The sequence below is a fragment of the Cucurbita moschata genome, unplaced genomic scaffold, assembly GCF_002738365.1.
Source record: "Cucurbita moschata cultivar Rifu unplaced genomic scaffold, Cmos_1.0 Cmo_Scf00005, whole genome shotgun sequence".
Classification (NCBI taxonomy): Eukaryota; Viridiplantae; Streptophyta; class Magnoliopsida; order Cucurbitales; family Cucurbitaceae; genus Cucurbita; species Cucurbita moschata.
This window is the reverse complement of record NW_019268521.1, coordinates 1,542,102-1,568,897: the sequence shown is the minus strand read 5'-3', so window position 1 is coordinate 1,568,897 and position 26,796 is coordinate 1,542,102. Positions and strand designations below refer to the sequence as shown.

Genomic DNA, 26,796 nt, shown 5'->3' with positions numbered 1-26,796 from the left:
CTAGAAAGATTGCTTCAATTTGAATTGTTCTCTGCAACTCGAGGGCTATAGTTTTTTCTTGTCTTCATTTTACTGTTAGTATAATCTCTAGTGAACAAAGCAAGAGAATAAAACGAGAAAGACGTTTTTCTTAACATCAAGCTTCGAGAAAGTGTCTATTAGAACTTGAAGCTAGTTTCAATGAATTCTATTGCTTCATATAGTTCAATTAAATTTCGCAACAGGTACTTTTCGTTAGTGTATACTAACGATTTTCTTGCACAATATACATTATTTTATAACATAGCATTGAATTAAAACACATCAAACCTATAAAATTTCAAAATGTCTACACAACAAAGCAGCATAAGCTTACTACAAAGTGTCACTATTTAGTATGCAAACAACAAACAAGGCAACAAAGCCAAAACAACGGACCTGAACAATACTGAGGCCGGCAAACGCCCCTTGTCCTTACGAACGAAGAGGGCTTCATATGTGGGCAAGTTAGCCATAACGATTAGCCCACAAACAAGAGTTTGTAGAATGAATTTGTTCATACCTTTGTAAAAAGACTCCAAATCCAAAGCAGCAACGTTCTTGATTCCCAGCAATAAGCCAAAAAGGTTAAGCATTGCAAGTGTTGCTATCATAGTGGACATGATGTCTGAGCTCCCAAACTCTATGATCTCTTGTTCATGTCTCTTTGACACATCCTCAGCTGCCACTTTAGCAGTCACAGCAAATTTAGTTTGAGAGAGCCCAAGCTGCTTGATGATTGTGTCAATGAAGCTAAAGAAGAATGCAGTGGTGCTTCTGAAAAGTAACATTCTTTGTAAGTTCCACCAAGCTTTGAGTGTGCTGCCACAAGTTATGGTCTCAACTATGCTCCAACAGGTTTTGGTTACAAAGACGTATGCAAAAGGTATGGCCCATAAGCTTGTAACCTATAGTTAAAAGATGCCAAACTATCATTTTACAAGTGAAGTTTCCAGAATAAGTATATAAACCCTGTTGTCCATTTCTTTTTTGTCATGTATTTGACGTAATGTGTTCCACGTCATTATTTAATTAATGATGTCAACAATGGGGATGTGAGATCTCACATCGGTTGGGGAGGAGAACGAAGCATTTTTTATAAGGTGTGGAAACTTCTCCTTAGCAGATGCGTTTTAAAAACTTTGAAGGGAAGCGTGAAAGGGAAAGCCCAAAGGGGACAATATTTGCTAGTTGTGGGAGCCAGACACTAGGCAGTGTGCCAACAAGGACGTTGCACCCTGAAGGGGGTGAACACTAGGCGGTGTGCAAGCAAAGATGGTGGGCCCCAAAGGGAGGTGGGATTGTGAGATACCACATCGATTGGGGAGGAGAACGAAGCATTCTTTATAAGAGTGTGGAAACCTCTCCCTAACAGACGCGTTTTAGAAACTTTGAGGGGAAGCCCGAAAAGAGAAGTCCAAAAAGGACAACATCTGCTAGCGGTGGGCTTGGACCGTTATGGAGACTACATGGAGAATCGCAATTCAAAACTCAGGAACTAACCTATTAGTTTCTAGTTCAATCAACAGAAGGATACCTCTGGGAATAAACACAACCAATTAAAACTACATAAGACTAAGAATAAATACCTCCGGAAATAAGGGAATGCCTCGAAGCAGACAAATAGCAGGAACGGTGGCATAATACAAAACTGGTAGCGAAAGTGGAGCCCATAAAAGATATACACAGTATCCCATTTGAGCTCCAAACTTGATCTTCCCATGTCCATATATGAAGGGGCAATACTTGGACAAGAATATTTGAAACATCCCTTCAGACCACCTTTTAAATTGAACAAGATATACATCCAAGCTAATCGGTGCAACCCCCAAAAAAGCTCGTTTCTTCGGATTATAGTAAACCGATCTCCAACCTCTGCACTGTATCGTTAACCCAGTAACAATATCTTCTACTGGACACCCATATACTAATCCCATCTGCAATTCAATATCAATCTCATTTTAGAGACACACCCATATATTAATCCCATCTCCAATGCATATGTATATATGTGTATATATATATATATATATATATATATATATAGAGAGAGAGAGAGAGAGAGAGAGAGACCTCCTTTCCCCATTGAGAGCCGTTCTCAAAGTTGCAGTCAACAAGAAGCTTACATGCTTCTTCCAATTCATTAATAGTTTTTGGATCTTCTTTATTAGTTTGCGCATCTAAATGTACTGATCCATTAAAATCTTCACTGTACTTCTTCCCACAGAGAGCTTCTCTTCGATGGAAACATCCAGTGCCGCAATACAAGGCGGTGCCATAGGTACCAATGCCAGTTAGTTCAATCTGCAACAAGATCATACATATTATTTCATCAACTTGTTCGTTTACTGTGTAACAGACCAAGCCCACCATTAGTAGATATTGTCTTCTTTGGGTTTTCCCTTTCGGACTTCCCCTCAAAGTTTTTAAAACGCGTCTTAAAACCGTGAGACTGATGGCAATATGTGACAGGCTAAAGCAGACAGTATCTACTATAACATTTCAGATAGATTCTCACCTCGTTAATAACTTGATCTGGCAGCCCATATAACTTGTTTTTTGTAATATTGTCGAAGTCTTGTGGGAATTGCACAAATGCAATGTCCTGGCTTCTTTTACCATCCAGGAAGAAACATAGTAACTCCTTTATTGTGTCTTGATTATTTGAGTACATGTCACAGTCTAAGTTTAGGATGAAGGGAGCATTAGTTATCTCTGAGGATACTCTTATCTGCAACACATTTGTATGATTTTAATTGTTTCCTTACAAATACAACATGGAAATGCACAAAGTTCAATTATCAACCCATTGTCCCTTTCTATTACGTTCAAAGAAAACACGTGCGGATTAAGGAAAAGTAGAGACGTTCTAGGACAACAATGTGACTTGTAACATTATAGAAACTTAATTAAAACCAATACCACGCACAAATTACAGGACCAGTGGTATGAAAGGTGCCTTGAGGCACGCACATAGGCGCACGTCTAGCACCTCACCTTGAAAAGGCACGTCGAACGCAAAATGTCTTGTATATAAGGTTTTTTTTATCTTCTTTCCATATTCCTACTTTGACTATGCCTTCTTTCCTTTATGTATTTTTTTTTTATACACTCTTCTCTTTCCTTTATGCAAAAATCCGTGTTTTTTTCTTGCATCATGAGCTTTAAAAATCACTGTACAGGGCAAAATGAATGATAACTCAACGAGAAACTGGTGTTGGAAAACTTACCAGTGCATTCATAGCTCCAGCTTTAAAATGATGGGGTTGCTGGGGTCTCTTTTCACGAGCCATGTACACCAATTTTGGCAGTACACATCCATCAATATCCACATTATCATGATTCTTCCCATCAAATATTATCTGCCAAGTAAGAAACAGTACAACAAAATTAGTACAACAAAATTTGCAACGCCTTATGAACATGTGTTGAGGAAATGAAGCAAGATCACCTTCACAATGGACTGATGATTTTGCTTTGTTACACCATTATCCCACTCAGAGAAACCTTTATTTTGATCCCTTATCTCCTTAGGAACTCTCCCCATTTCAACCACCGAGTTAATTCTCTCCTTCATTTCATCGAACAGTTTCTGTGCAACCCATCAAGAGTTTCAACTTAAACGCTACCATTGATATATTAAGTCAAGAACACAATCCATTCAACAAAATTACATCCACTACTGAAAATTAAAGCAACCCATAGCCTACCTTCATGTGGATCCACTCTTGAGAACAATTATGCAGGGCAGAATCAAGAGAAAAGTAGGCCTCCGGAGACCTAGGCTCAACCTTGAACTTCCTACAGAAGGGCAACCAATGCTTGGAGAAATTTGAAGCTTCAATGAGAGCGTAGAATGTGAACTCGGAGCCGCCATCATCGGAGAGATAAATGGCCAATTTCTCAGGTGGGTAATCGTAGGCCATGGCGGATAAGACGGTGCTGATGACCAAGACCGGCGGTTCGATAATGGGGTCGGCGGTGCAAACGAAAATGTCGACATTTGGTAATTGGTCGTCGCTGTACCTGCAGTGCAAGAACCAGCCATTTCCGCCATGGAAATGAGAAGCTCACACCCATTAGATGTTTCAGTCTCTATAAATGTTATTTGTGAAACATTTAACAAAAAAAAATTCAACAAAAAAAAAAACATTATTTATTTTATTTAAAGAAAATACAATAACCCCAAAATAACAAAATAACAATTCCAATAAATACATGAAAATTTAAATACCAAATTAATAAAAATAGTCCATTTTTCTCAACAAAAAAAAAAATATATATATATATATATAGTTAAATTTTCAAATTTTTTAATAATAATTTAAATTTTTTAAAAAATCCAAAATATTCTTTTTTTTTTTCTTTCAAAAATACCCTTAAACTTTTATTAATATTTCAAAAATACCCTTAATTCTAAAATAATTTATATATTTACATTTTTTTTTAAGAAGATTAAGAAAATAAAGTAAGTCATGTAAAATTTGTTTTATTATTATTATTATTATTATTATTTATTTTATTTTTTTGGTAAAAGATAGATATTGCCGTTTTAGGCTCCTAAATTTATTATTTATTTAAATAAATATTATTTTAGCCCTAAGCTTATCGAAAGAAGATAAGAGAAGGAAACTAAGTCACACAAAATATTTGTTTTATTATAATTTTGTTATACATATATATATATACATACATACTCATTTTATTTCAAGCAAAAACAATAATAATAAGTAATATATATATATATATATATATATATATATATATATATATATATATATAAACAAAAAAAAGCACAAAATTAATTGATGCTTTTATCCTTGTTTATGCCCACAATAATTAATTAAAAAGAATATTTTACTCTCCAAAATTAAATTAATTCATCTAATTAAGATATAAAAAAATAAAAATATTTTAAATTATTGAACGAGGAGGTTATGAGTGTTAAACCTAAAATAGATCATAACTGTATATAGTAAAATAGTCTAAGATTTACTAGTTGTTATGATTTGAAGGGTTGTTACCAAATCTATGATTTTATGGTTTGTTACCAAATCATAGATTTGGGATGTAATCTTCATTATACGCATCTATAAATACATGAGGTCGTCACCCATATAGGTCATTGTGCCATTCAATCTAACAATGAGGATTGCAGTATGTTATTTACTTGATCGTTTATTGAATACAAATTTAAATTAATTTTATAATTTTTTCAATATTGTGTTAGCTGGAATAATTAATAATTATTTGAAAAAAAATAAATTAATTTTGTAATTCTTTTTACACAATTGTAGTGACCTGCTCGAATAATTTCTCGAACACCGAAGGAACCCGAGAGGGAGACGAGTACCTTAGAGAGAGTTGATCTTTGAAGGGGAAGTTGTAAGTGAGACGCCAACGAACAGACTGAGTTAAAATCCAGTACAGACCAAAAAGAATCTCAGAGATGAAGATTCCGATCCAAGGCCACCGTCCAGGGTCGCCGGCGGCCGGGATCTCCGCCGCTCTGTAACCCCAAATAACGGCAATTCCAGCCATGACCGTCGCTGCAAAAGCTCTGTAACCTCCTCGTTGCCGCCCTTCTCTGGTCTCGAACAACGTATACGGCATCCTTGTTTCTTCTCTCTCTAACTCTCTCTCCCTGAAATAAATGAGAATGAATAATTGCGTGTACTTTTTTCATATTTATATAGTTTTTGAATATTTATATACTCTATTGTTTTTGTTTATGATATTTCAAAAGAAGATGTCGGAAATTAAATGTCTGTATTTGTGTTTAGTGTTGCGTAATGAGATGATCGGGAATTAAATGTCTATATTTGTGTTCGGTATTGTATAATAAGATGTTTGTGTCTGTGTTTATTGTTGAATAATAAGATGTTCGAAAATAAGATGTTTGTGTCTGTGTTTATTGTTGAATAATAAGATGTTCGAAAATAAGATATTTTTGTCTGTGTTTATTGTTGAATATTAAGATGTTCGGGATAGATGTTTGTGTTTGTGTTTTGTTTTGCATAATAAGATATTTGGGAATAAGATGCCTGTGTTTGTGTTTAATATTGTGTAATAAGATGTCGATATTCTATGTTTATGTCTATTTTTGGTGTTAAATAAAAATAAATAGTATTTTTATTTAATTCCGCCGCTAATTTCAACTATTTTAAGATAATCCATCTAAATAATTATCCTCATTTAATAAAATTAATTATACACGTTATATCTAAATAATTATATAAATTTTTAATAATTAATTAAACACACTATATTCCAAAATTGATAAATAATAATTTTTAAAAAAGAAAATAAGAATAAAAACATAAAAGAAAAAAAGTGAGACATTTTTTTTTTTTTTTTGAGATTTTTCTAGAAAATGTCGATTCCTCTTTTAGGCTAATATCGAGTCCCACAAACATATAAAAATATATCGACTTTAATACCGACCTTGTATTTTTTTTTTTTCAGAATGATGTGTTTGTCCTTTTTTATTGAACGAGGTGTAATTTTGTCTTTTCATGTTTTAATATATTTAAATTGTTTCGATGAATTTGATATTAGTTGATTATACACGTCGTGACATAAAAATATATTATCGAAAAAATTATATGAATTAAAAAGAAAAAAAATCTAAATTTTTGTCTTTTTTAAAATTTTGGAAAAAGAATAAAAATAACTTAAAATGTATTAAAAATAATATAAACAAAAAAATTGGAAAAAATGGAAGACAATTTATTGAGCCCTAAATTTAATTAATTGCTGTAATTAATATATCTAATTTAATTAACTATTGCAATTAATAATTAATTAAACTATGTTAGAAAATTGAAGTAAGCCATTTAATAACAATTTCATTATATATATATATATATATATATATATATATATATATATTTAATTATTGTTTTTATTCTCGTTAAATAAAATTTGAATTTCTAGTCTATTTTTTAAAATAATTTTTTTAATTTATTTTTTAAGCTTCCAAGACTTAATTTAATTTTTTAAAATTCTTTTAGAGTTGTTTCTCTTAATTTCTTAATTATAATTTTCACATTTTTAAAAAAGAAATATTCCTAAAAACAAAATTAAATTTTTAAAAATTATTTTTTAGGATTTTAAAAAGTATTAGTAAAAAGTAACTATTTTTTAATAAAAAACTAAAAAAATCAATTATTTTAAAATGTCTATAAAAATTGAATGGTAATATTGTAATATTATTTTATTTAAAATACGAATATTTTTAAAGGGTATTATTGTAATTTGACAATATAAATGGGAATCTTCATATTTTTCCAAAGCAACCACAAAATAGTAAAATTGAGACTTTCACCATTTAGATGAATCTTTTAACCATGTGACGATATTCAAATGTGTCCGTTGCTCATATGCAATAATTAAACCATGTGACGATATAGACATGTCAGGTAAATAATATAAACGAGATAATTGACATGTCCTCTTATTAAGTTTAAATATTATTTTAGTTTTTATATTTTAAATTTTGATTCATTTTATTTTTCTAATTCTAAAATATTAGCGTAAATTTTTTAATAAAAATGAAAATTATATTAGAAATTACCACTTAATAATATAGTTTTTTAAAAAATTATTTTTAAAAAAACAATAGAAAGCTTGACCCGTAAATTTTCTGCAAAAAAAATTCCTAATTCTTACGAAATTAAATGAAAACTTTCGTAGGGGCATAAAATGAAGGAGATGAGGATAGAAACGTCATTTTCGCCTTACTCGTGAACGTCTCTATTCTCCCGAATCGATTTAGATATTTAGTAATATAATAATATTAGTTTTTGCCCACTAAACTTAAACTACTTTTATTTTTTGTATTTTAGTGCAATTAGCTACTTTTGTTGAGGAATATTAAATTAATTTTAAAATAATAATTGTACTAAAGAAAGACTTTGGTCTTGATTTTTTTAAATATTAAAATTAGAGAAATGATTTTTTTTTTTTAATTCTGATAGGAAAATTCAAATGTGCACATTAATTTTTTTTTTAAAAAAATTATAAATTAAGACACGGAATATCACAATAAATGTTGGTTGTTCGTGAATTGTCTCATTTTCGGCTCAAACAATCGTGTTATTAAACAATGAATCCAATTCATAGTTAGATTAGTTCAGTTTGTTCGAATTATTTATTTTTAAAAATTTATTAATAAAAGTGTCGTAACTAACGATTCAAGATTTCATAGAATCAATGAACCTGTTTTGGCTCGTAATGATCGAAGTCGTACCTCATAAACGGTTTGAATATCGATTATAAGAGCAATAGCCACGAGCCCTCGGAGAGTCGAGTTCATGGGTCTAGTAAACAATACAAACACAATGGGTCTACTTAGTTGAAGCTTGAAACACACAATTATCCATTTATACATAAAGAACTCAATTTAATTTTCCATTCATCTGCACTGAGACTTGACTTACATTAAGTTGATAAGATCTCCAAAGGAAAAACAAAAAAGATTATCCTAAGTTCATATATCTTACGCTCGTCTACGAGCGACTCGAAATCATGCAAACACAAGCAAAATTTAAACACGAAGTTTCTACACCCTTGATGTTTTTATAGCTGCTTGTAGCAGCGATAAGCAATAGCAACCGACACAGCAGCACAGATAACAGCAGCAACGGCGTATGTATCTTCGCGTTCCCAGCTCTCGAGCCATGTTGGCATTGCACAAACCTTACGGGATGATGATGATTTGCTGCTATTGGTTCGTGAGGTTAGTTTTCTGTTGCTGCTCTTTGCAGTTGCGACGTTTGGAGGAACGTCGTCGTTTGTATCTGAATCGATTACTGTTCCTGAGAGTTTGGGATTCTGACAGCACGAGGAGTAACCATCTCCGCGTCCCTGACAGCAGGCTACAACATCGACACGAGAGCTATAGTGATCGGAGTTCGGATCACTGGTCTCGATTTGTGTCGGCTCTTCATTGCTTTTAGGGCCATTTGAACCATTGATTATGCTAAGTCTTCGTTCTAGGCTCAGCTTCTGTTCTTCCTCTGATAAACCCATCTGGCCCCTAAGTGAGTATTTACAATATAGGATTAGAACTGAATGTTCAATAGTAAATTAGTCTAACCATTTTGTTTTTTATAGTCTCCGATCCGTTTAAACTTGGTTCCTAATGCTTTAAAAGTTTCATTTTGATCCCTATATTTTGGAGAAGTCTATCGAAATATGTTCGTGGCTACTAGATGTTAACCAAGTCCTTGTATGACACGTTTTGAAGGACACTAGCCCATCGTTGCTACTAGATGTTAATCACCTTGTATGGCACGTTTTGAAAGACACTAGCCCATTGTCGCTACTAGATGTTAACCATTTCCTTATATAGCACGTTTTGAAAGATACTAGTCTATCGTCGCTACTACATGTTAACCATTTCCTCATATGGCACGTTTTGAAAGATACTAGCCCATTGTCACTACTAGATGTTAACCATTTCCTTATATGGCACGTTTTGAAAGACACTACCCCATTGTCGCTACTAGATGTTAACCATTTCCTTATATGTCATGTTTCGAAAGACACTATCTCACGTCGCTACTAGACGTTAACCATTTCCTTATATGGCATGTTTTGAAAGACACTGTCCCATCGTCGCTACTAGATGTTAACCATTTCCTTATATAGCATGTTTTGAAAGACACTGTCCCATCGTCGCTACTAGATGTTAACCATTTCCTTATATGGCATGTTTCGTAAGACACTAGTCCATCGTCGCTACTAGATGTTAACCATTTCCTTGTATGGCACGTTTTGAAAGACACTATCCCATCGTCGCTACTAGATGTTAACCATTTCCTTGTATGGTATGTTTTGAAAGACACGGTCCCATCGTCGCTACTAGGTGTTAACCATTTCCTTATATGGCATGCTTCGTAAGACACTAGTCCATCGTCGCTACTAGATGTTAACCATTTCCTTGTATGGCACGTTTTGAAAGACACTATCCCATCGTCGCTACTAGATGTTAACCATTTCCTTGTATGACATGTTTTGAAAGACGCTATCCAATCGTCGCTACTAGATGTTAGCCACTTCCTTATATGGCATGTTTTGAAAGACACTATCCCGTCATCGCTACATATGTTAACCATTTCCTTATATGGCACGTTTCGAAAGACAGTAGTCCATTGTCGCTACTAGATGTTAACCATTTCCTTATATGGCATGTTTCGAAAGACACTTATCCCATTGTCGCTACTAGATGTTAACAATTTCCTTATATGGCATGTTTCAAAAGACACTAGTCCATCGTCGCTACTAGATGTTAACCATTTCCTTATATGACATGTTTTGAAAGACACTATCCCATCGTCGCTACTAGATGTTAACCATTTCCTTGTATGACACGTTTTGAAAGACACTAGCTCATCACCAATCTTTGTCACGTCCTTACGAACTAAAACGGTAATTTAACCATTTTCACAAACCACATCAGAATTAGAAGTTCACCTAGTTCTCTGCACAAACCCATATCTAAAGATCAAATAACTTAATGCAAAATTTACGCTTTTGTTCTAATATGGAAGGCAAAAATGACTAAGTGCAAGGTAGATAAACCGAGTGAAAATTATCGAAATTTAATCTAAAACGATACTTGCCGAACATTTATAAGAGTTGTCAGTGCAAAGAAAGAACATACCTCCAAAGTTCGTCTACAATGTTCCCTCTCACAATATGCTGCTGAAGCAATAAAAACACGTCTTCAGGGGAAACATATCCATACCTGAAAACAAATTGAGAGACGTGTCTTGTTATTGTAACGGGTTTACGAGCAAAGTTCGGTTATCAAATTTGAGCAGAAGTATCACTTAGGATAGATAACTCTCCCATACCAGTGCCCACTGACATCTCCATTGGCATTTGATCTAAATATAATGACATTTCCTGCATACTTGTGGCCTCCAATATGCGAGCATGGTCTAACAGATACTTCATTTTGAAGACCAAGAAATTTTATCTCATCTCGGAACCGACTGACCAATGTAGGACCACAAACGCCACACCGACGATCTCGGGACCCATGACAGCATACAAAAACATATGAACCCTTCAATGCTTCAGGAGATCCAGGCTGCCACTCACCATTCTTCACAAGAACTTCTTCAACAAATGTGTCAACATCAAAATGGGTCAACCTCCTACAATTTTTTTCAAAAACAGTGGGAGTTTGCATCGTCACGGGAAAGGATAAGCAAGGAATTCATCAGAATGAAAATAGGTGCACAACTAACTGACCTATATCTTATCATGTCTGGGAAGATCAAAACATCCCCATTCGATGTCTCGGTTCCGTCGTGCCCCTCACATATTGTTAAACGGGTCTAATGTTTCCAGAAGAAACCAAATGTTGAACATAGAGAAGTAAAAATATGAAGCATTTGGATGCATATTCTAAGAGGAATTGACTATGTTAGTGATAAATCTAGCTAAACACAGGAACAAAAAGATCATTAACCACAACAAAGATATTGTCATAGCTAGAACAAAATTACAAAGCACACATTTGATAATCTTTTCGTTTCTTGCTTTCTGATTTACAAACCTTCTTCTTTGTTTTCTTCTAATCTACGCTCAAAACCATTATGGGTTCATATATTCAGTAAACCGCCAGATCTAAATCAGAAACAAACAACATTAGAGCAAAAGCCAGCATTTTCCCCCACAAGAATTGCCTCCTAAGCTCTCATGAGGAAACAAGAGGGATAGGGAGAGGAAACAAGAGGGATAAGTGTTAGGAATCATACAAGAACTCCTTACTTTACTTTGTTGGGAGGGAGTCCCACGTTGAAGTGAACAATATCATATCATTGTGGAGAGTCGTGATTTCTAACATGCCTTTAATTTATCCATGTCAATAGAATCCTCAAGTGTCGAACAAACAAATCGCTAGCCTCGAAGGTGTAGTCAAAAGTGACGAAAGTGTTGAACAAAGGGTGTACTTTGTTCGAGGGCTCCAAGAGAAGGAGTCAAGCCTCAATTAAGGGGAGGTTGTTCGAGGGCTCCATAGGGAGGCTCTATGGTGTACTTTGTTCGAGGGGAGGATTGTTGGGAGGGAGTTCCACATTGACTAATTTAGAGAATGATCATGGGTTCATAAGTAAGGAATACATCTCCATCCGTAGGAAGCCAGCAAAGCCATGAGAGCTTATGCTCAAAGTGAACATATCGTACCATTGTTGGATATTTGTGATTCCTAACTATAAGAACACGTTTGAAATGCTGAGCTGCCATGCCTCTTTTCAAACAATTCAGCACTAACCACAAGGAAAATCATCTCAAACAGCACAAAAACCACTACATTGCAAAACCCACATTTCCAAATCACTCCAAGAACAGAGCAAATCCAATTCCAAAGCTAAAACTAAAAGGAACCCAAGAGACAAAAGTGCAGACAAAACAACAAACAGTTGATGGGCATTAAACATAAACACCTACTTCTTTCTTCATATCGCCCTTCCTCGACATTACAGCCGCAGAGAGCAACCTAGGGAGGCGATCGAACTCAGCAGCCTCAATCCTAGGAGGCCAAACCTGAGGATTCTTGTAACAAAGAAACACATGGCGGTCATAGAAATCCACAGTTCCAGCAAGTGGGCTCTGGCGGAACTCAGGGCGAGAGAATCCAAACTCGGCATCACTGATATTGGCAGTGAAATCAGAGAGAAGACCCTCATTTTGGAAGCTGCCGGAGGCACTTCCGATGTGGGAATTTGGGTCGGAGAGAAAGGTATCACGAGGGTCGGAAACGGAGACGGGAGAAGAAGAGGAAGATGGGTTTGCGGCGGCGAAGGAAAGAGGGTCATCTCTTTCTCTGTTGAAAGACATGATTTAGGGGATTGGGAGGGAAAGGGGAAATGGGTTCGGCCTGTAAATGCAAGAGAGTGGGGTTTAGGGGTCGCTTTTACATGGCGGAAATGTGGGAAGTCAAGGTGTAGCGGTAGAGAAGAATGGCTGAATCCTAGGTTGATTTATTTGCCCTCTTCTTTTTGTTGACTTTCTTGAGACTCAATTTATATTTTTAATTTACTAATATCGACCGTGGAAGGTTCGAACATTCGAGAGTACATGTTTTATATCAGTTGAGTTTAGTCTATGTCGATGTCAAAAGTTATTAATTTATGGACAAACTCTCGTTTGAATGAGTAACTCTTAACCGAAAATAATTGAGAAAAACATGTCTAGGTAGTTTGTTGTCTGACCATTTTTTTTGTTGTTATAAGAGTGCTATTGGCGACCTCTTTCATTTTTAAAAGATGTAGTTTTGTTGTCGGACACTTTTTTTTTGTTGTTATAAGAGTTCCAGCTCGTATGTTTCTCTATTGACATATGAGGCTTATTTGGAAAATGGAGAAAAAGTCATGGTATTTTTTACGGGTGTTCATATGACTTGAGAATTTGACTAATCCGAACTATCCAACCCAAATCATAAAGTCGTATTATTTTTAGTTTGGATTGCATTTTTTATAAACCTAAGATTTGGATCGGTTAGCAGGTTGACATTTATAACCAATAATAGTGAAGTGTTGAGACCAGTAAATGTTTAATATTTGAAACTGGTAAATGTTTGATATTTGAATTATTTTAATTATTAATGTAACATATATTTTGAATAAGTATAACGACAACCTAACCCAAAGGGTTTAGTTGGGTTCTGAATTCTACTCGAATTTCTCGAGCCACCAACCCAACTAACTCAAAATTTCGAATTACCCAATACTCTTTGAAAAAAACAGACGAAGAAATGGCTCAAACGTGTGACAAATTCATCACATTCTCTACTCATTGATATTGAAAATTAAATGAGTCTAACTCTTAAGTTGATATTCATATGCATAGTAACTTAACTAGATTAGACTCTTAAGTCGATATCCATACTCGATAAACGATTGCATAATATCTTAACTAAATTACACATTTCAAGATCGCTACATGAATCTTAGTCGAGATTCCTTAAATAGCAAAAATATAATTTCAATAGCATCAATATCAATTACTCTTATAAAAAAAATGATTTAGATAGCTAAAAATATTTTTCAATAATTTTCTTCAAAATTATCCTAACAAATATTTTTCCATAAAAAAAAAACTAAAAATATCCCATAATTAAGGAAATTTACATATACATCCACAATTTCGAAGATATTTAAAAATATATACACTTCAACCATAAATAAAAAAATGCCACAAATCCAAAAGTTGTAAACTTCAAGGGCATATAAACAAATTGGCATTTCAAGGAAGTTAAAAGGGAGCACACCATGGATTCATCAAAATCATAGGTTATATAAAAGAATGAAAATTTCATCATAAAAAATATAAATTATAAAGTAAATGTGTGACAATAAGATCCTACATGAATAACCTTAGCAAACAAAATTGGACATTTCATACAAGAACTACATTTTTCTTTCCACGGTTGAATCAGGCTTCTAGAGGCTCGATTTATCTCGTATATCGACTATTCGATCCTTAACACGTACCTCAAATGATTGGATTATGGGTTTTACTCCTCCTTGCTCCCAGTTTTCGTATCCCTCGAAGCTTGTCGTTTTTCATCACTACAGAGAGTTCGAAATGAACCGTAAAAATCTCTCTTAGAGTTTTATTTACCTCGTATATCGACTATATGATCCTTAACATGTACCTCAAATGATTGGATTTCGGGGTTTTACTCTTTCTTGCTCCCAGTTTTCTTCTCCCTCAAGGCTTGTCGTTTTTCCTCCCTGCAGAGAGTTCGAAACGAACCGTAAAAATCATAAAATACAACCCTATTGCTATAAGAACAAGCTTTCGAGGCGAAACGACTATGTGCTATGAATGATCAGCCAGTTTTTTCTCACCTAGCTTTTGAGATTTCCTCTCTTGAAGGAAATTTTCTCTTCTTCCTCTTTTCCACAGTCGGCTTGGATTCTTCTTCGCCATTTTCATCGTCGTGGTTTTTCGAAACCTTCTTCCTCTTTTTCCCGTCGCTAACTTTCGGGTGGAGACATTCGCCGTCATCCTTTTCATTTCCGCTCTTCTCTGACTCGCTATCTTCTTCCGCGGTCTCTTCCAATAATTCTGAAGATTGAGCAGTTGGAATCTTGTTGCTCATTTTCTGCAACTGTATAACAGTGGAAGCAAATTAATTCAGAGAAGGCCCTACATTACAAGCCAAATGGAATACATCATAAAACTATAGCTTTCTCGCTGCAGTTGGAACGTCGACCTCCAAGCAACGAGCATGATGGGCTATCATGGTTCAACATACCAAAAAAAGAAAAAATAAAACTGCTAAATGAAAGTTGAGGACGTGCGTTCCAAGGTGTTCTAAATCAAAAGTCTGAATATCCATAGACGTCATGAAAAAGACAGCACGCTCTGAACCACGTGTTCTAACGTGTGTGGAGCATGTCTGAGTGTGTCAGTATCAAAACGCCCAAAGTTGAGTACGTGTGGTTCCAAGGTGTAAATTCCTGATATCCCAGCCAAGCCAATCCTATTCGATGGAATTGAGAAGGAGAGAGCTCGACTTATATCAATTTTTTAAGGTTGAAATCTACCTTTGCCACGAAAAATCCATCCATGTTGTGGACGTGGGGGTAGAAACGTCTCGTCTTCTCTAAAGATGGGTGAAAACGTTTTTCCCTGAACCGAATAAACCTTGAAACAAAAATTGATCGGTTAAATGAGGGTATGAACAAGGATACTGGGAGTAACTTCTGTTTGAAATCTGGAAAAAAAAAGCACGTTGGAGTACCCGGGACGTCCAAAATCAAGGCCACATGGCGCAAGTTTCACATCCCTCTTTTTAAGTGCATAGTCAACAACTGCTTCATTCTGTACAACGCAAACGAGCGATTAATAATAGCCAGTATCGCATCGAAAAAGAAAAATAACAGACTGCACTGATACAAACCTCATCAACCATGATGGAGCATGTGGAGTACACAACATATCCCCCAGATTTTGAATTTGAATCGACCATGTCGATTGCAGCGAGTATAAGTTGCTGTACAGGGACAAAGAGTAGGATTTACAGGAACATCGCCTTATGTCAAATGGAACCAATAACGTAAACAGTAATTAACGGAATGTTTGTTGGGTCAGCGCTCAAAAACACATAAGATCAGATCTACCTTTTGCAACTGAGCACATTTCTGGATTTCTTCTAAGCTTTTTGAGGTTTTAACAGATTCGTCCTTAGATACAACCTAACCAAAAAAACCAAGATTCGGTTCATCGAACAAAAATGGAAGAGAAAATGGAATCATTGTAGACATGAAAATAAAATCATGTTCAAAAAGATCTTCCAAGGGATAAAGAGCCCAATGAATGTCAAGTACTTACTCCAGATCCACTGCAAGGGGCATCTAACAGAACTCTATCGGCCGTGTTCTTGCCTAATACTTTCGGGAGCTGAAAGAGAATGCACGATAAATAGAAAGAAACTTTAGGACACAAACATGCAGCAACTAATTTCCACAAAATAATGATATGAAATATGATTTGAAAACATATGTATTATAATAAATTGGAAAATAGTGGTGGTGGTGGAGAATAGTGATAATCAGACCTCCTTCCCATCATAGTTGCAGACAACAGTATTTGTCACTCCCATCCGCTGTAAATTTGCAGTGAGTGACTTCAGTCTTGGTGCTTTCATCTCATTTGCAAATATTAGTCCTGAGATGGTTGAATAATTAATGAACAAATCGAATCAGAGCGCACAAAATTTTACATCGATGTTGACAAAGAAAGGAAACAAAAAGTTGATTAGTGATGCAACAATGAAGGATCGTGCCATGGTGTAATGAACAACTCGACGTTTCTAAAATATACATATGACCAGCTGCATTTCTCTAACATTTACCAGAGCATCAGATAAACTACTTTCATAATTTTGTAATACTATTCTCGAAATATTAAACACAAAAAGAAAATTCATAAAATCAAAGTCTAGTCCTGAAGAAAATATTCAGAATGGACCCGAAGAACACAATTATTGAGTATAAGAATTGGATAAAAATTAACTTAAGGCTAGTTCACATATCATAGCAGACAACGGAATGCAATACAAAAACAAAAAAGAAAAGAAAAAACTAGATTCCTCTAGTCTCTTCTTTACATTTATTTGATCATTTGTAGCCTCACAAAATTTAATTTCTTTGAGAAGCTAAAATCCTAATACTAATACACCCAAGAACTTGTCCAACGTAAATAATAAAGGACCTTAAGAAAAGTTCAAAGCATGGTGGCCACCTATATAGAATTTAACATCCTATAAGTTTCCTCACACAGTTGTCTCGTGAGAATAGTCAAACACACACAAGTGAGCGCCAACCACACAGATATTTCTTTACAAAAAATTTATCTATGGAACGAACTTGCAGCATCCATTTTCATAACAGTTTTAAAGCTATAACTGAATTAGATTTGAACTGAACCAACCAGTTCTATTAAAAAATAGTTTATGACCCGCAATTGATTAGTTCTCGTAGGCATTTACTATAACTTTTTTCTATTAGTTTCTTTCATTTTAGTCAAAATTAACAAAAGAAAACTATATCCATGCACACCTCAACTCTATATTTATTTTTGCAATATCTTCTAGTTCATGTAGTTCTTGTTTCTCATAAGAATAAAATATTTATACTGTACGAAAAGACATTTGAAAACGACATGGCCAATAGAGTACTTCAGCCACTACACTATGTACACAAATATCAACATATCATAATTAGGAATACATACCACTATTTTTCATAAGTGCCGCTATGTATGTAGTTTTACCACCAGGTGCTGCCCTGCAATAGTTTCAAACAATTATAAGAGAGAACGACGATAAAATAAAGTGTCAGATATCCAACTACATTGATATTAACAATACTACTGTAACATATAATGGATTTCTAGTCGCTACTTTCTGGAATCGAGCAGCCACTTCATTTCACCAAAGAGTAAAATAAGAACTTGAGATTATAGACAATGGCCATGAATATGAGATAGAGAATAAATTTCAAATAAGCCAACTTAGCAGGATATGCCATCCTTTTCATTAGTTTAGAACGGATCACAATAAAGTAACACTGGTTAGAAGACATTACACTACTACTTTATTCACTTACGCCATGTCAATAATTCGTTCTTTTTCCTGAGGAGCAAGGGCCATCACGGGCAGAAAGGAGCTTGCACCTTGTAGCTGTACAATACAAAACATAACTATTTACTACCTAAATTAGACTAAGAAGTGTACATAAAGATAATCGAACTAGTACACAGTTTACCATGTAAAAACCAGCCATATATTCCGGAGTCGCTCCGATTGGCACTTGGGAATCATATACAACAAGTCCAACCTGCAATCAGTATAGGAAATATAACTACTTAATCATAAAAAATAAAAAAAAGAAAGAGAGAATGTTGGATAACTTCACCGAAACGAAGCACCTTACCTTTGACCACTTGCTTAAAGGATCGAGGTTTACACCTCTGTTAATCAGAACATCTGCCAGATCCCGCCTTCTTGTCTAGAGAAATATTTCGATAAGATTCAGATAATAATGAGTGGCAAATGAAAAAGAGGGAAACCTGTATGGCAATTACCTTTAAGGTGTTAGTCCGCAAACATATTGGTCTAGGCTTTTCAAAGGCTTCAATAAGTTCCATTAGCTCAACAACTGGAAACATCTGAAGACAACAAGTGTTGATCATTAACTTTTACTCCCAACATTAACACATCTAAGAACATAAACATGAATGGGTGGTTACCTCAACTAGCACCCCAATAAGAAATTCGTTATACCCATAATATGAACAAAGATCTTTCTTAAGTTGTTCAACATAATCCTTACGGGTTGCTCCCTCCTGCCTCAAAGCCTTGAAATTCGTAAGAACTCGAACAACTAAAATTACAATTCAAAGGGGTAACATAAGAACAGGAGAAGCTATGGGAACAAATATTGCAGAAAACAAATGAAAAATGCATACTCTCTCTTATACGCCTTTGTAAATTTGAAAGGTCGGGAGGTCCAAGCGCCTCTTCTTCAAGTTCCTGGCGAAACAACAGACTATAAACCAATCGAAATCAAAATCACATAAATTAAACATGGTGAAACCGCTACCTCCTTGGTAGGTAATCTGAACTCATCGGATTCTTCTCTAATATTGAGCTGCATTTCATCCGCCGCATCTTTTTCTTCCCTCGCCCTCTCTTCATCGATGATTCTCGACTTGTTTTCGATGTCTTCATCAGAATCAGAACCTGAATCCGAGCCTGAACCATTCTCTACAATAAATATTCAAATTAGAAAGAAAAACACGAAAGTTTTCGGTAAACAATTATGAGCAAAATAATCACCTTCGTCGTCACTTCCTTGTAGGAAATCATCGGCCAAAGGATCATCACCATCAGAAGAAACTTCAGAACCAGATTCCGATCCTTCCTCATCACCATCAAGCACTCCATTCTCTACTTCTTCCATATCCATACCATCCGAAATCTCAGAATCATCATCTTCCTCCTGAGAACGTTTACGTGTGAAGAGCTCGTCCTTCTTCTTCCCTTTCAATGGAAGGTCGTCCCGTTTCACAACCTTCTTCTTGTTGAACTTGGCGGCAGCCATTGGAAGCTGCTGAATTCAGCAAAGATAGCTGAATTTTTTTGTCTGAATGAAAATCCACCGGAGCAACAAATTTGAGCTACTGAAGATATAAGAGACACTGAAGAATCGACTTCGCGGGTTTAGGGTTTTGGCAAGGGAATATGATTTGGTCACTGCAACTATTGAACCGGTTCGGTTTCTAAATCTGAACTAAACCGAACCAAACCGGTTTTCATGGTAACGGTCGATTTTTACCCTCTCTTTTTTTTTTTTTTTTTTAATTGCTGAATTATAAAAATGAAAAAAATACAAATATATATTCTGATCCATTATATTATTATTTTATATTTTTAATTTGGGCTTTTCTTAAACCGTAGTGGGCCTATGTTTCTACGCACGAGACCACTTCAATGTTGAGTCGGGAGACGTGAACACACCGACCGTGTCTCGACCCATCACGAAGCGTTTTCTCACTTCTTTAATAAGATCAGTGTGAAATTAACACCATGTAACGAGTACGAGAACATATTATTTAGTAATTACGGTCAAAGTTAGTTCGACCTATACAAAAAAATTTAAAATGTTCGAACGATCAATTACTTATTAGATATGATATTAAAAATTCAAGAACCAATTCTACACATTTCACTACCAGACCTCCGAGAACGTGTTGAAAGTTGACCTAAAACAAGTAACTCACCCCCGAAAAAGCCATGAATGTGTCATAATACGCCCAAGCGCACTTCAAGACTATAAAATAACTCGAAACGAGCTAGATTTATATATCACCTTTCTTTATTTTTATTTTTTATAATTAAAATAATTCAATAATTTTTTTAACGTTGGGATCGAACATTGACGGTCTTCTTATGATGCTTTTATCTCACCCTCTCGAACCTGACTTGTTTACGATGAGAAATTAAAAATTTTATAAAATAATCTTACGAATAATTTAAATAAAATTTATTATTTAAAATATGTTTTATATATTACAGACATTTTAAATTATTTTTTAAACACGACTCACTTATTAAACGTAACACATTTTCATTTTAATAAATAGATAAAATATCAAGTCTAGTGCCGAAATGAGTCTTGTTCTTAATAGTCACGATCGAAGCACCCATGTGCTCCACCTCGGGTTTGGCCCAGGATGAGGTAGAGGCTAGCCAAATTTGACTCAAGGGCTTGCAATTTGCACACGATGTAATATCGAGCATGAGCTAATAACCAAAGACTCGAGAAGTTCAAATCCAAAGAAGTAGATGATAAATTTTTTGTCATCTAGTCTATACATTCACACACTATGACTCTATACGGAGTAAGTCAACTCTAACACTACTAAAAATTGTTGACTTTTAATAGGGCGAGCCGTAACATCCTCGTCTTTGCGGTTGACTTTTAATCTCAATTCCATGCCCACTCTATCTTGTAATTTAGAGAATCAGATTTGAGAGCGATAGTACAAAGGGGTGAAGATACATTTTTTTTTTTTTTTTTTTTGTCTGACTGTCTATGCAAATTTTTTCATTGAATATTTCGAAAATTAGGTCATAGATTCGACGTGTAGTCAAATTTTCTTAATAAATTATTTATTGGTTATTTTCGAAATTCGTATTTAAAGATGAAATTTCTTAAAATTCATAATTAAAAAAATTAAAATTTTAACCTATTCCATTAAAGTCTAGGATTTAGGGCAAAAGCATCGGATTTAAATTATATATAGATAAGAAAAAAACATAGTTAGGTGGGGACGTACAGGAAACAAGGTCCCTATCCCATACGTAATGTGGAAACGCTCGCCCCCTTTCGTTCGAGGTAGGTCCTTACTATAAAAAGTGACATCTTTGCACCGACAAAAAAAACGTCAATTTATTTATTTTTTATTATTTTTATATGAAATATCAACGAGTTAATTAACAAATATTTTAATTACATTTTTTTAATGGAAATAAGATTCGATGATAAAAAATGTAACGGCCCAAGTTCACTGCTTGTAGATATTATCCTATATTGTCGGGCTTTCTTGTTTCCCTTTCGCCCTCATGGCTTTATAAAACGCGTTTGTCAAGGAAATGTTTCCACACCCTTATAGAGGGTGTTTTTGTTCTTATGTTCTCCTCCCAACTAACGTGGGATATCACAATCCACTTTCTGTAGGGTCTAGTGTCCTTGCTGGCACTCGTTCCTTCTCCAATTGATGTGTGACCCCGCCAAATCCACCTCATTTGGGGCTAGTGTCCTTATCGGCTCTAATACCATTTTGAAACGGCCCAGGTCCATCGCTGGCACTCGTTCCTTATCGAATTGATGTGGGACTCCCGCCAAATCCACCTCCTTTGGGACCAGCGTCTTTACCGGCTCTGATACCATTTTGAAACGGCTCAGGTCCACCACTGGCACTCGTTCCTTCTCCAATCGATGTGGGACCCCGCCAAATTCACCCCCTTTGGGGCCAGCGTCTTTACCGGCTCTGATACCATTTTGAAACGGCCCAGGTCCACCGCGGGGACTCGTTCCTTCTCCAATCGATGTGGGACCCTACCAAATTCACCCCTTTTAGGGTCATCGTCCTTACTAGCTCTGATACCATTTGTAACGGTCTAGGTCCACCTAACGTTTAAGTTTCATTCTAAATCCAAATTATCGAAAATTTCGACATTCAGAACAAAACGAACATCGTTTTTTAGAATAATTCTCAAAACTAAAAGACGAACAATAAAAAACAATCATCGAGCATTCGTACGTATTCCATGCCAAAAATAAATTTGAAAATGGAAGGGATAGAATTTTGATAGATAAGACCGAGAATGATTAAAGTTTTGAATAGAAAGGGACATAGCAAAACTTAGAAACAAAAATAAATAAAATAAAATAAAAAATCAATCCCACGCGCAAGCTTGTCGTCATGCTGGCGTGCTTTAATGTGGACCCCACGACCATTTATATTTTATTATTTAATGAACTTATTTCTCTCACATGCCATGCTTTCCTGTGGTCCCCACCGTCCACCCACTTGACTTGGTCAAAGTCAACATTTTCCTTTTTATATTGGAAAAATCTCTCTCTCTCCCCCTCCATTATTATATCTCCTAATTTTATTATTTTTTTTATTAAATTATCGTATGAATTTAAAATATAGTTTGTATAATTAATTTAAACTCAAAATTATTATTTTTTAAGAATTTTACAAAAAAAAAAAAAAAATCTAAATTGATTTTCTTATGAAAGTCGGGTTTAAAAATTATTAGACAGATAATTAATAAAATCCGGAACGTTCTGTTAGATTAGACGAACGCTAGTGAGGATAAGCTTTTCCCAATACGAGAGAAACTCGGGAAGAGTTCAAACTGTGTTAAGCACCGATTACATCGACCCTCTAGATTATAAATAGAGAGGCAGATCAACAGAGAATAAACGAGAAATCATCAAAGACAGTGAGCTAAAAGCATCTTTCGTGACACTTTCTTAGTAGAAGTATTCAAAAGTCACGGTAGCTCGGAGAACTCAATCAGCTCAATTGACCCATGCAGTTTGGTTGGTTTACGATTGAACTAATGCAACTCAATATTTTTATGACAACCCGAACAATTGAATTGGATCTAAATAACGTCTAAATTCGACCCAACCTAATCTACGAACAACTACAATTTCAAGCTTTACTCCACACGTCGACATCAAACCTAATTTTTTCGGGTATTTACTATTTTTAATAAAAAAAAATTATCCCTTTCAAAATTAATGGCTCCAACTAAAAAGATGACATAATTAATGCTTTGAATAAAATTTTCCAAAGTTGGAAGAATTTGGTGGGAAAAGGACGTTGGCTTGATTTCTTAAGCCATTATAAAGTAATTGTGAAATTAAATATTTTAATTTATTTCCTACCAAAATTAATTAAATATATAATAAAATAAAATAAAGTATTTGATTGGGTAATGTATTTTATTTATATAAAATATAAATAAATCGATGAAAATTTGATGACTTTGTAGCTAATCAAAACACGTATTAGATCACCTTAAAGATTAAATTTTTTTGATCAATTCAATCTAACCAGTTTTATTTTTATTAAGAATAAAAATTTGAATAAATGACATAAACATCCCGAGCAACCCAATTTAGAACAGTTATGGTTGTATTTAATAACGGTGTTGTTTGGGTTGAAAAGATTTATAATCGGGTTTCCCCTACCAAATCCACCCCCCTTTGGGGCCCAACGTCCTTACTACCATACCGTCTCGTGTCTACCTCTTTTGAGGAACAGCGACAAGGCTGACACATCGTCTGGATAACGGTGCTGTTTGGGCTGAAAAGAATCATATTCGACCTTCCCCTACCAAATCCACCCCACTTGGGGGCTCAACGTTCGTTGCTGGCACATTGTCCGGATACCACCCCCCTTTGGGATCAACGTTCTTACTAGCACAACGCCTTGTGTCTACCCCCTTCGAGGAAAAGTGACAAGGCTGGCACATCATCTAGTTAACGGTGTTGTTTAGGCTGAAAAGATTCATAATCGAGCTTCCCCTACCAAATCCACCCCCTTTGGGGCTCAGCGTCTTTACTAGCACACTGCCTTGTGTCTACCCCATTCGAGGAACAGCGACAAGGCTGGCACACCGTCCGGATAAACGATGTTGTTTGGGCTGAAAAGATTCATAATCGGGCTTCTCCTACCAAATCTAACCCCATTTGGGGCCAGCGTTCTTACTAACACATCGCCTCGTGTTTACCCCCATCGACGAACAGCGACAAGGCTGGTACATCGTCTGGATAACGGTGCTGTGTGGGCTAAAAAGATTCATAATCGTGCTTCCCTTACCAAATCTACCCTCCCTTAAGGCCCAGCGTCCCTACTAGCACACCGCCTCATGTCTACCCCCTTCGAGGAACAACGACAAGGTCGGCACATCGTCTGGATAACAGTACTGTTTGAGCTGAAAAGATTCATAATCAGGCTTCCCTTACCAAATCTACTCTTCCTTAACCCAACGTCCTTACTAGCACAACGCCTCGTGTCTACCCTCTTCGAGGAACAGCGACAAGGCTGACACATCGTTTGGTGTCTGGCTCTAATACCATTTGTAACGACCCAGACCCACTGCTAGTAGGTATAGTCCTATTTGGACTTTCCCTTAAGACTTTAAAACGCGTCTGTTAGGGGAAAGTTTCCACACCCGTATCAGAAGTGTTTTGTTTTCCTCCCCAACCAATGCGGGACATCTTTGAATTAATTTTTTAAATATTTTTTAAATATTTTTTAAACATTGATTATTTTTTAATATATAGTTTTAGTTTAGAATGATGTGACATTTTTTTTAATATATATCCTTAAATTATGAGACATTGTTCAATGATTCCTTTATATGCATCTTGAACTAAAATATGATTAACATAGTCATGGAGTAACTTTGAATTTAATATGATATGATTGCTTAGTTTTGAAATTATTTATAATAAATATCATAATTTGAATTGACTCCATAAATTTAGCAAAATTATCATAATCATAATTGATTCCATGAACTTTCTACGAGTAATCTTGTCATAATCGCTCGAAAAAGCTATTTGATAGAAGAAAATGCAGCTTAATTGTCGGGCAAAGTCACCGAGAAAGACAGAAATCAGCTAGATTATTCAATTCCATTTCTTCCAATTAACTTGTTGTATCATCGGGACACTCGAAATGTCGATCATATATATCTCGCCTCGAGAGACCCGACTCATTCGAGGTCTCCTGTTCCAATTGTAAAGCGTAAAAACCCCTTCTAAATACCCGAGGTTGGATGCGAGAGTAGAAAAGTTAAATACGAACATAATTTAATTGATAAGGTATTTGAATCTCTTCTCGAATGAATTAAAACTCACATGTTGTTGTTTATAAAATTTATTCTTACGTTGACTTATGACGACGTGAAAGTCAACCGAAGACCATACCTTTTTATTTGTTTATTATTATTATTTTGGATAACATTAAACCTTCCTTAAAAGAAAATACAAATTTAAAATTTAAAATAATAAAATTTGATTTTTTTTTTTCAAATTTGGAAAATTTTATAATAGAAACAAATTAGGCAAAGTAGTTAGGGAACACATTTAATTTCCTCAAAGAAAAAAAAAAAAACAATAAATATATATTTTTTAAATTTTCAATATTAATTATTTATTTTTGTATTTGATAAATTTTTAACTTATTTTAAAATTTACGAACATAATAAACCTAAGGTTAAAAGTTAGGGTTAATTTGAATACGTCAAGGATTTATTAGACATGAAATTGACAGTTCTGAGACAGAGTTTCTTTACACGAACTTGTAAAAAAAAGGGCCGAGGGGATTCAATTCTTAGACCTCTTAGTCGAGGATAGTCGAGATGTGTTTAAAGATGCCCATTTAATCCGTGGAGACCCGCCTCAAACAAGCTGGAAAAAACCCCTGTTTGGAGGGAGCGGGGAGGAATTTTTCCTCTTAATGTAACCAAACACGAGTATTACATTCCCCGTTTTCGATCTTGTCCTCTCTCTCTCTCTATATATATATGTATGTATGTATGTTTAAAGATGTCTATAATTAGTGGAGACTCCCTGTTTGGAGGGAGTGAAGAGAGATCTCTCATCTAAAGGTAACCAAAGACGATGATTACATTCCCGGTTTTCGATCTTGTCCCATATATATATATATATATATATACATTTTACCGTTTTTAATATATATGGACAAAATTTTCATCGGAATCCGTTCCCGAAAAAATTTCCTAGTTAGAATCTCTTTATTTAGGAGGATAAGAAGTGAAATAGGAGATGGAGACGAGAATCACTATGCCAATTTCTCAAAAAATAAATAGAGAATTTACCGAGAATGATAAATGAAATAAGAGACAGAGACAGACAGGGACACAAAGGTTTCCACCCGACCCGACCCCATAGACTTCTCTAGCCGTGTTCGGATCGTCAATCCCAAAACAATTAATCACATACATTTAAAGAAAAAAAAATCCCTATTATCCAAACTGCCCATTGCTCAAATAAAAAATAAAAAATAAAAAATCTGAGTATCACTTAAATAAACTTTTAAATCATCCACACAGCAGCAGCCTTCAAGCAGATTCCCAAGAAAAATCATGTTCTTTTAAAACAATAAAGAAATAAAAAAAAAAAAAAAAAA

General features: G+C 35.0%; 3 protein-coding genes across 4 annotated transcripts; all 3 read right to left on the bottom strand.

Annotated features, from left to right (window-relative positions):
* Nucleotides 1–172: 172 nt before the first annotated feature.
* LOC111442791 (cellulose synthase-like protein E6) lies at nucleotides 173–26,151 on the bottom strand. Its single transcript, XM_023080315.1, has 10 exons — nucleotides 26,127–26,151; nucleotides 15,668–15,675; nucleotides 5,372–5,632; nucleotides 3,729–4,044; nucleotides 3,470–3,610; nucleotides 3,249–3,380; nucleotides 2,537–2,749; nucleotides 2,092–2,322; nucleotides 1,608–1,955; nucleotides 173–926 (listed from the first exon to the last, which is right to left on the bottom strand). The coding sequence occupies exons 3-10, from the start codon at nucleotides 5,629–5,631 to the stop codon at nucleotides 372–374; spliced, it is 2,196 nt and encodes a 731-aa protein (XP_022936083.1). The 5' UTR covers nucleotide 5,632; nucleotides 15,668–15,675; nucleotides 26,127–26,151; the 3' UTR covers nucleotides 173–371.
* On the bottom strand, nucleotides 8,382–13,009 carry LOC111442794. Its single transcript, XM_023080320.1, has 5 exons — nucleotides 12,484–13,009; nucleotides 11,284–11,369; nucleotides 10,881–11,186; nucleotides 10,688–10,771; nucleotides 8,382–9,058 (listed from the first exon to the last, which is right to left on the bottom strand). Exons 1-5 carry the CDS (start codon nucleotides 12,871–12,873, stop codon nucleotides 8,599–8,601), a joined length of 1,326 nt encoding a protein of 441 aa, XP_022936088.1. The 5' UTR covers nucleotides 12,874–13,009; the 3' UTR covers nucleotides 8,382–8,598.
* On the bottom strand, nucleotides 14,332–19,750 carry LOC111442793 (probable 28S rRNA (cytosine(4447)-C(5))-methyltransferase). Of its 2 annotated transcripts, none has more exons than XM_023080317.1 (18): nucleotides 19,388–19,750; nucleotides 19,152–19,315; nucleotides 19,018–19,081; nucleotides 18,799–18,932; nucleotides 18,634–18,717; nucleotides 18,483–18,557; nucleotides 18,315–18,386; nucleotides 18,156–18,229; nucleotides 17,782–17,834; nucleotides 16,604–16,713; nucleotides 16,378–16,446; nucleotides 16,167–16,241; nucleotides 15,947–16,039; nucleotides 15,788–15,867; nucleotides 15,591–15,690; nucleotides 14,889–15,151; nucleotides 14,693–14,771; nucleotides 14,332–14,606 (listed from the first exon to the last, which is right to left on the bottom strand). In XM_023080317.1, the coding sequence occupies exons 1-17, from the start codon at nucleotides 19,650–19,652 to the stop codon at nucleotides 14,717–14,719; spliced, it is 1,830 nt and encodes a 609-aa protein (XP_022936085.1). In that variant the 5' UTR covers nucleotides 19,653–19,750; the 3' UTR covers nucleotides 14,332–14,606; nucleotides 14,693–14,716. The 2 variants fall into 2 exon arrangements, with proteins under 2 accessions (XP_022936085.1, XP_022936087.1); XM_023080319.1 differs by having other exon boundaries at nucleotides 19,152–19,303.
* Nucleotides 26,152–26,796: the final 645 nt, after the last annotated feature.

Coding starts and splice junctions, on each gene's coding strand:
- LOC111442791 (XM_023080315.1), bottom strand. CDS start 5,631: ATGCCGTATACGTTGTTCGAGACCAGAGAAGGGCGGCAACGAGGAGGT. Junction 2,750..3,248: donor CTGGAGCTATGAATGCACTG/GTAAGTTTTCCA, acceptor AATGTGTTGCAG/ATAAGAGTATCCTCAGAGAT. Junction 927..1,607: donor GCATTCCCTTATTTCCGGAG/GTATTTATTCTT, acceptor TTTTAACTATAG/GTTACAAGCTTATGGGCCAT.
- LOC111442794 (XM_023080320.1), bottom strand. CDS start 12,873: ATGTCTTTCAACAGAGAAAGAGATGACCCTCTTTCCTTCGCCGCCGCA. Junction 11,187..11,283: donor CCAGACATGATAAGATATAG/GTCAGTTAGTTG, acceptor AAAAAATTGTAG/GAGGTTGACCCATTTTGATG. Junction 9,059..10,687: donor ATTGTAGACGAACTTTGGAG/GTATGTTCTTTC, acceptor ATACTCACTTAG/GGGCCAGATGGGTTTATCAG.
- LOC111442793 (XM_023080317.1), bottom strand. CDS start 19,652: ATGGCTGCCGCCAAGTTCAACAAGAAGAAGGTTGTGAAACGGGACGAC. Junction 16,040..16,166: donor AATGTGCTCAGTTGCAAAAG/GTAGATCTGATC, acceptor GTCCCTGTACAG/CAACTTATACTCGCTGCAAT. Junction 15,868..15,946: donor GCTCCATCATGGTTGATGAG/GTTTGTATCAGT, acceptor TGCGTTGTACAG/AATGAAGCAGTTGTTGACTA.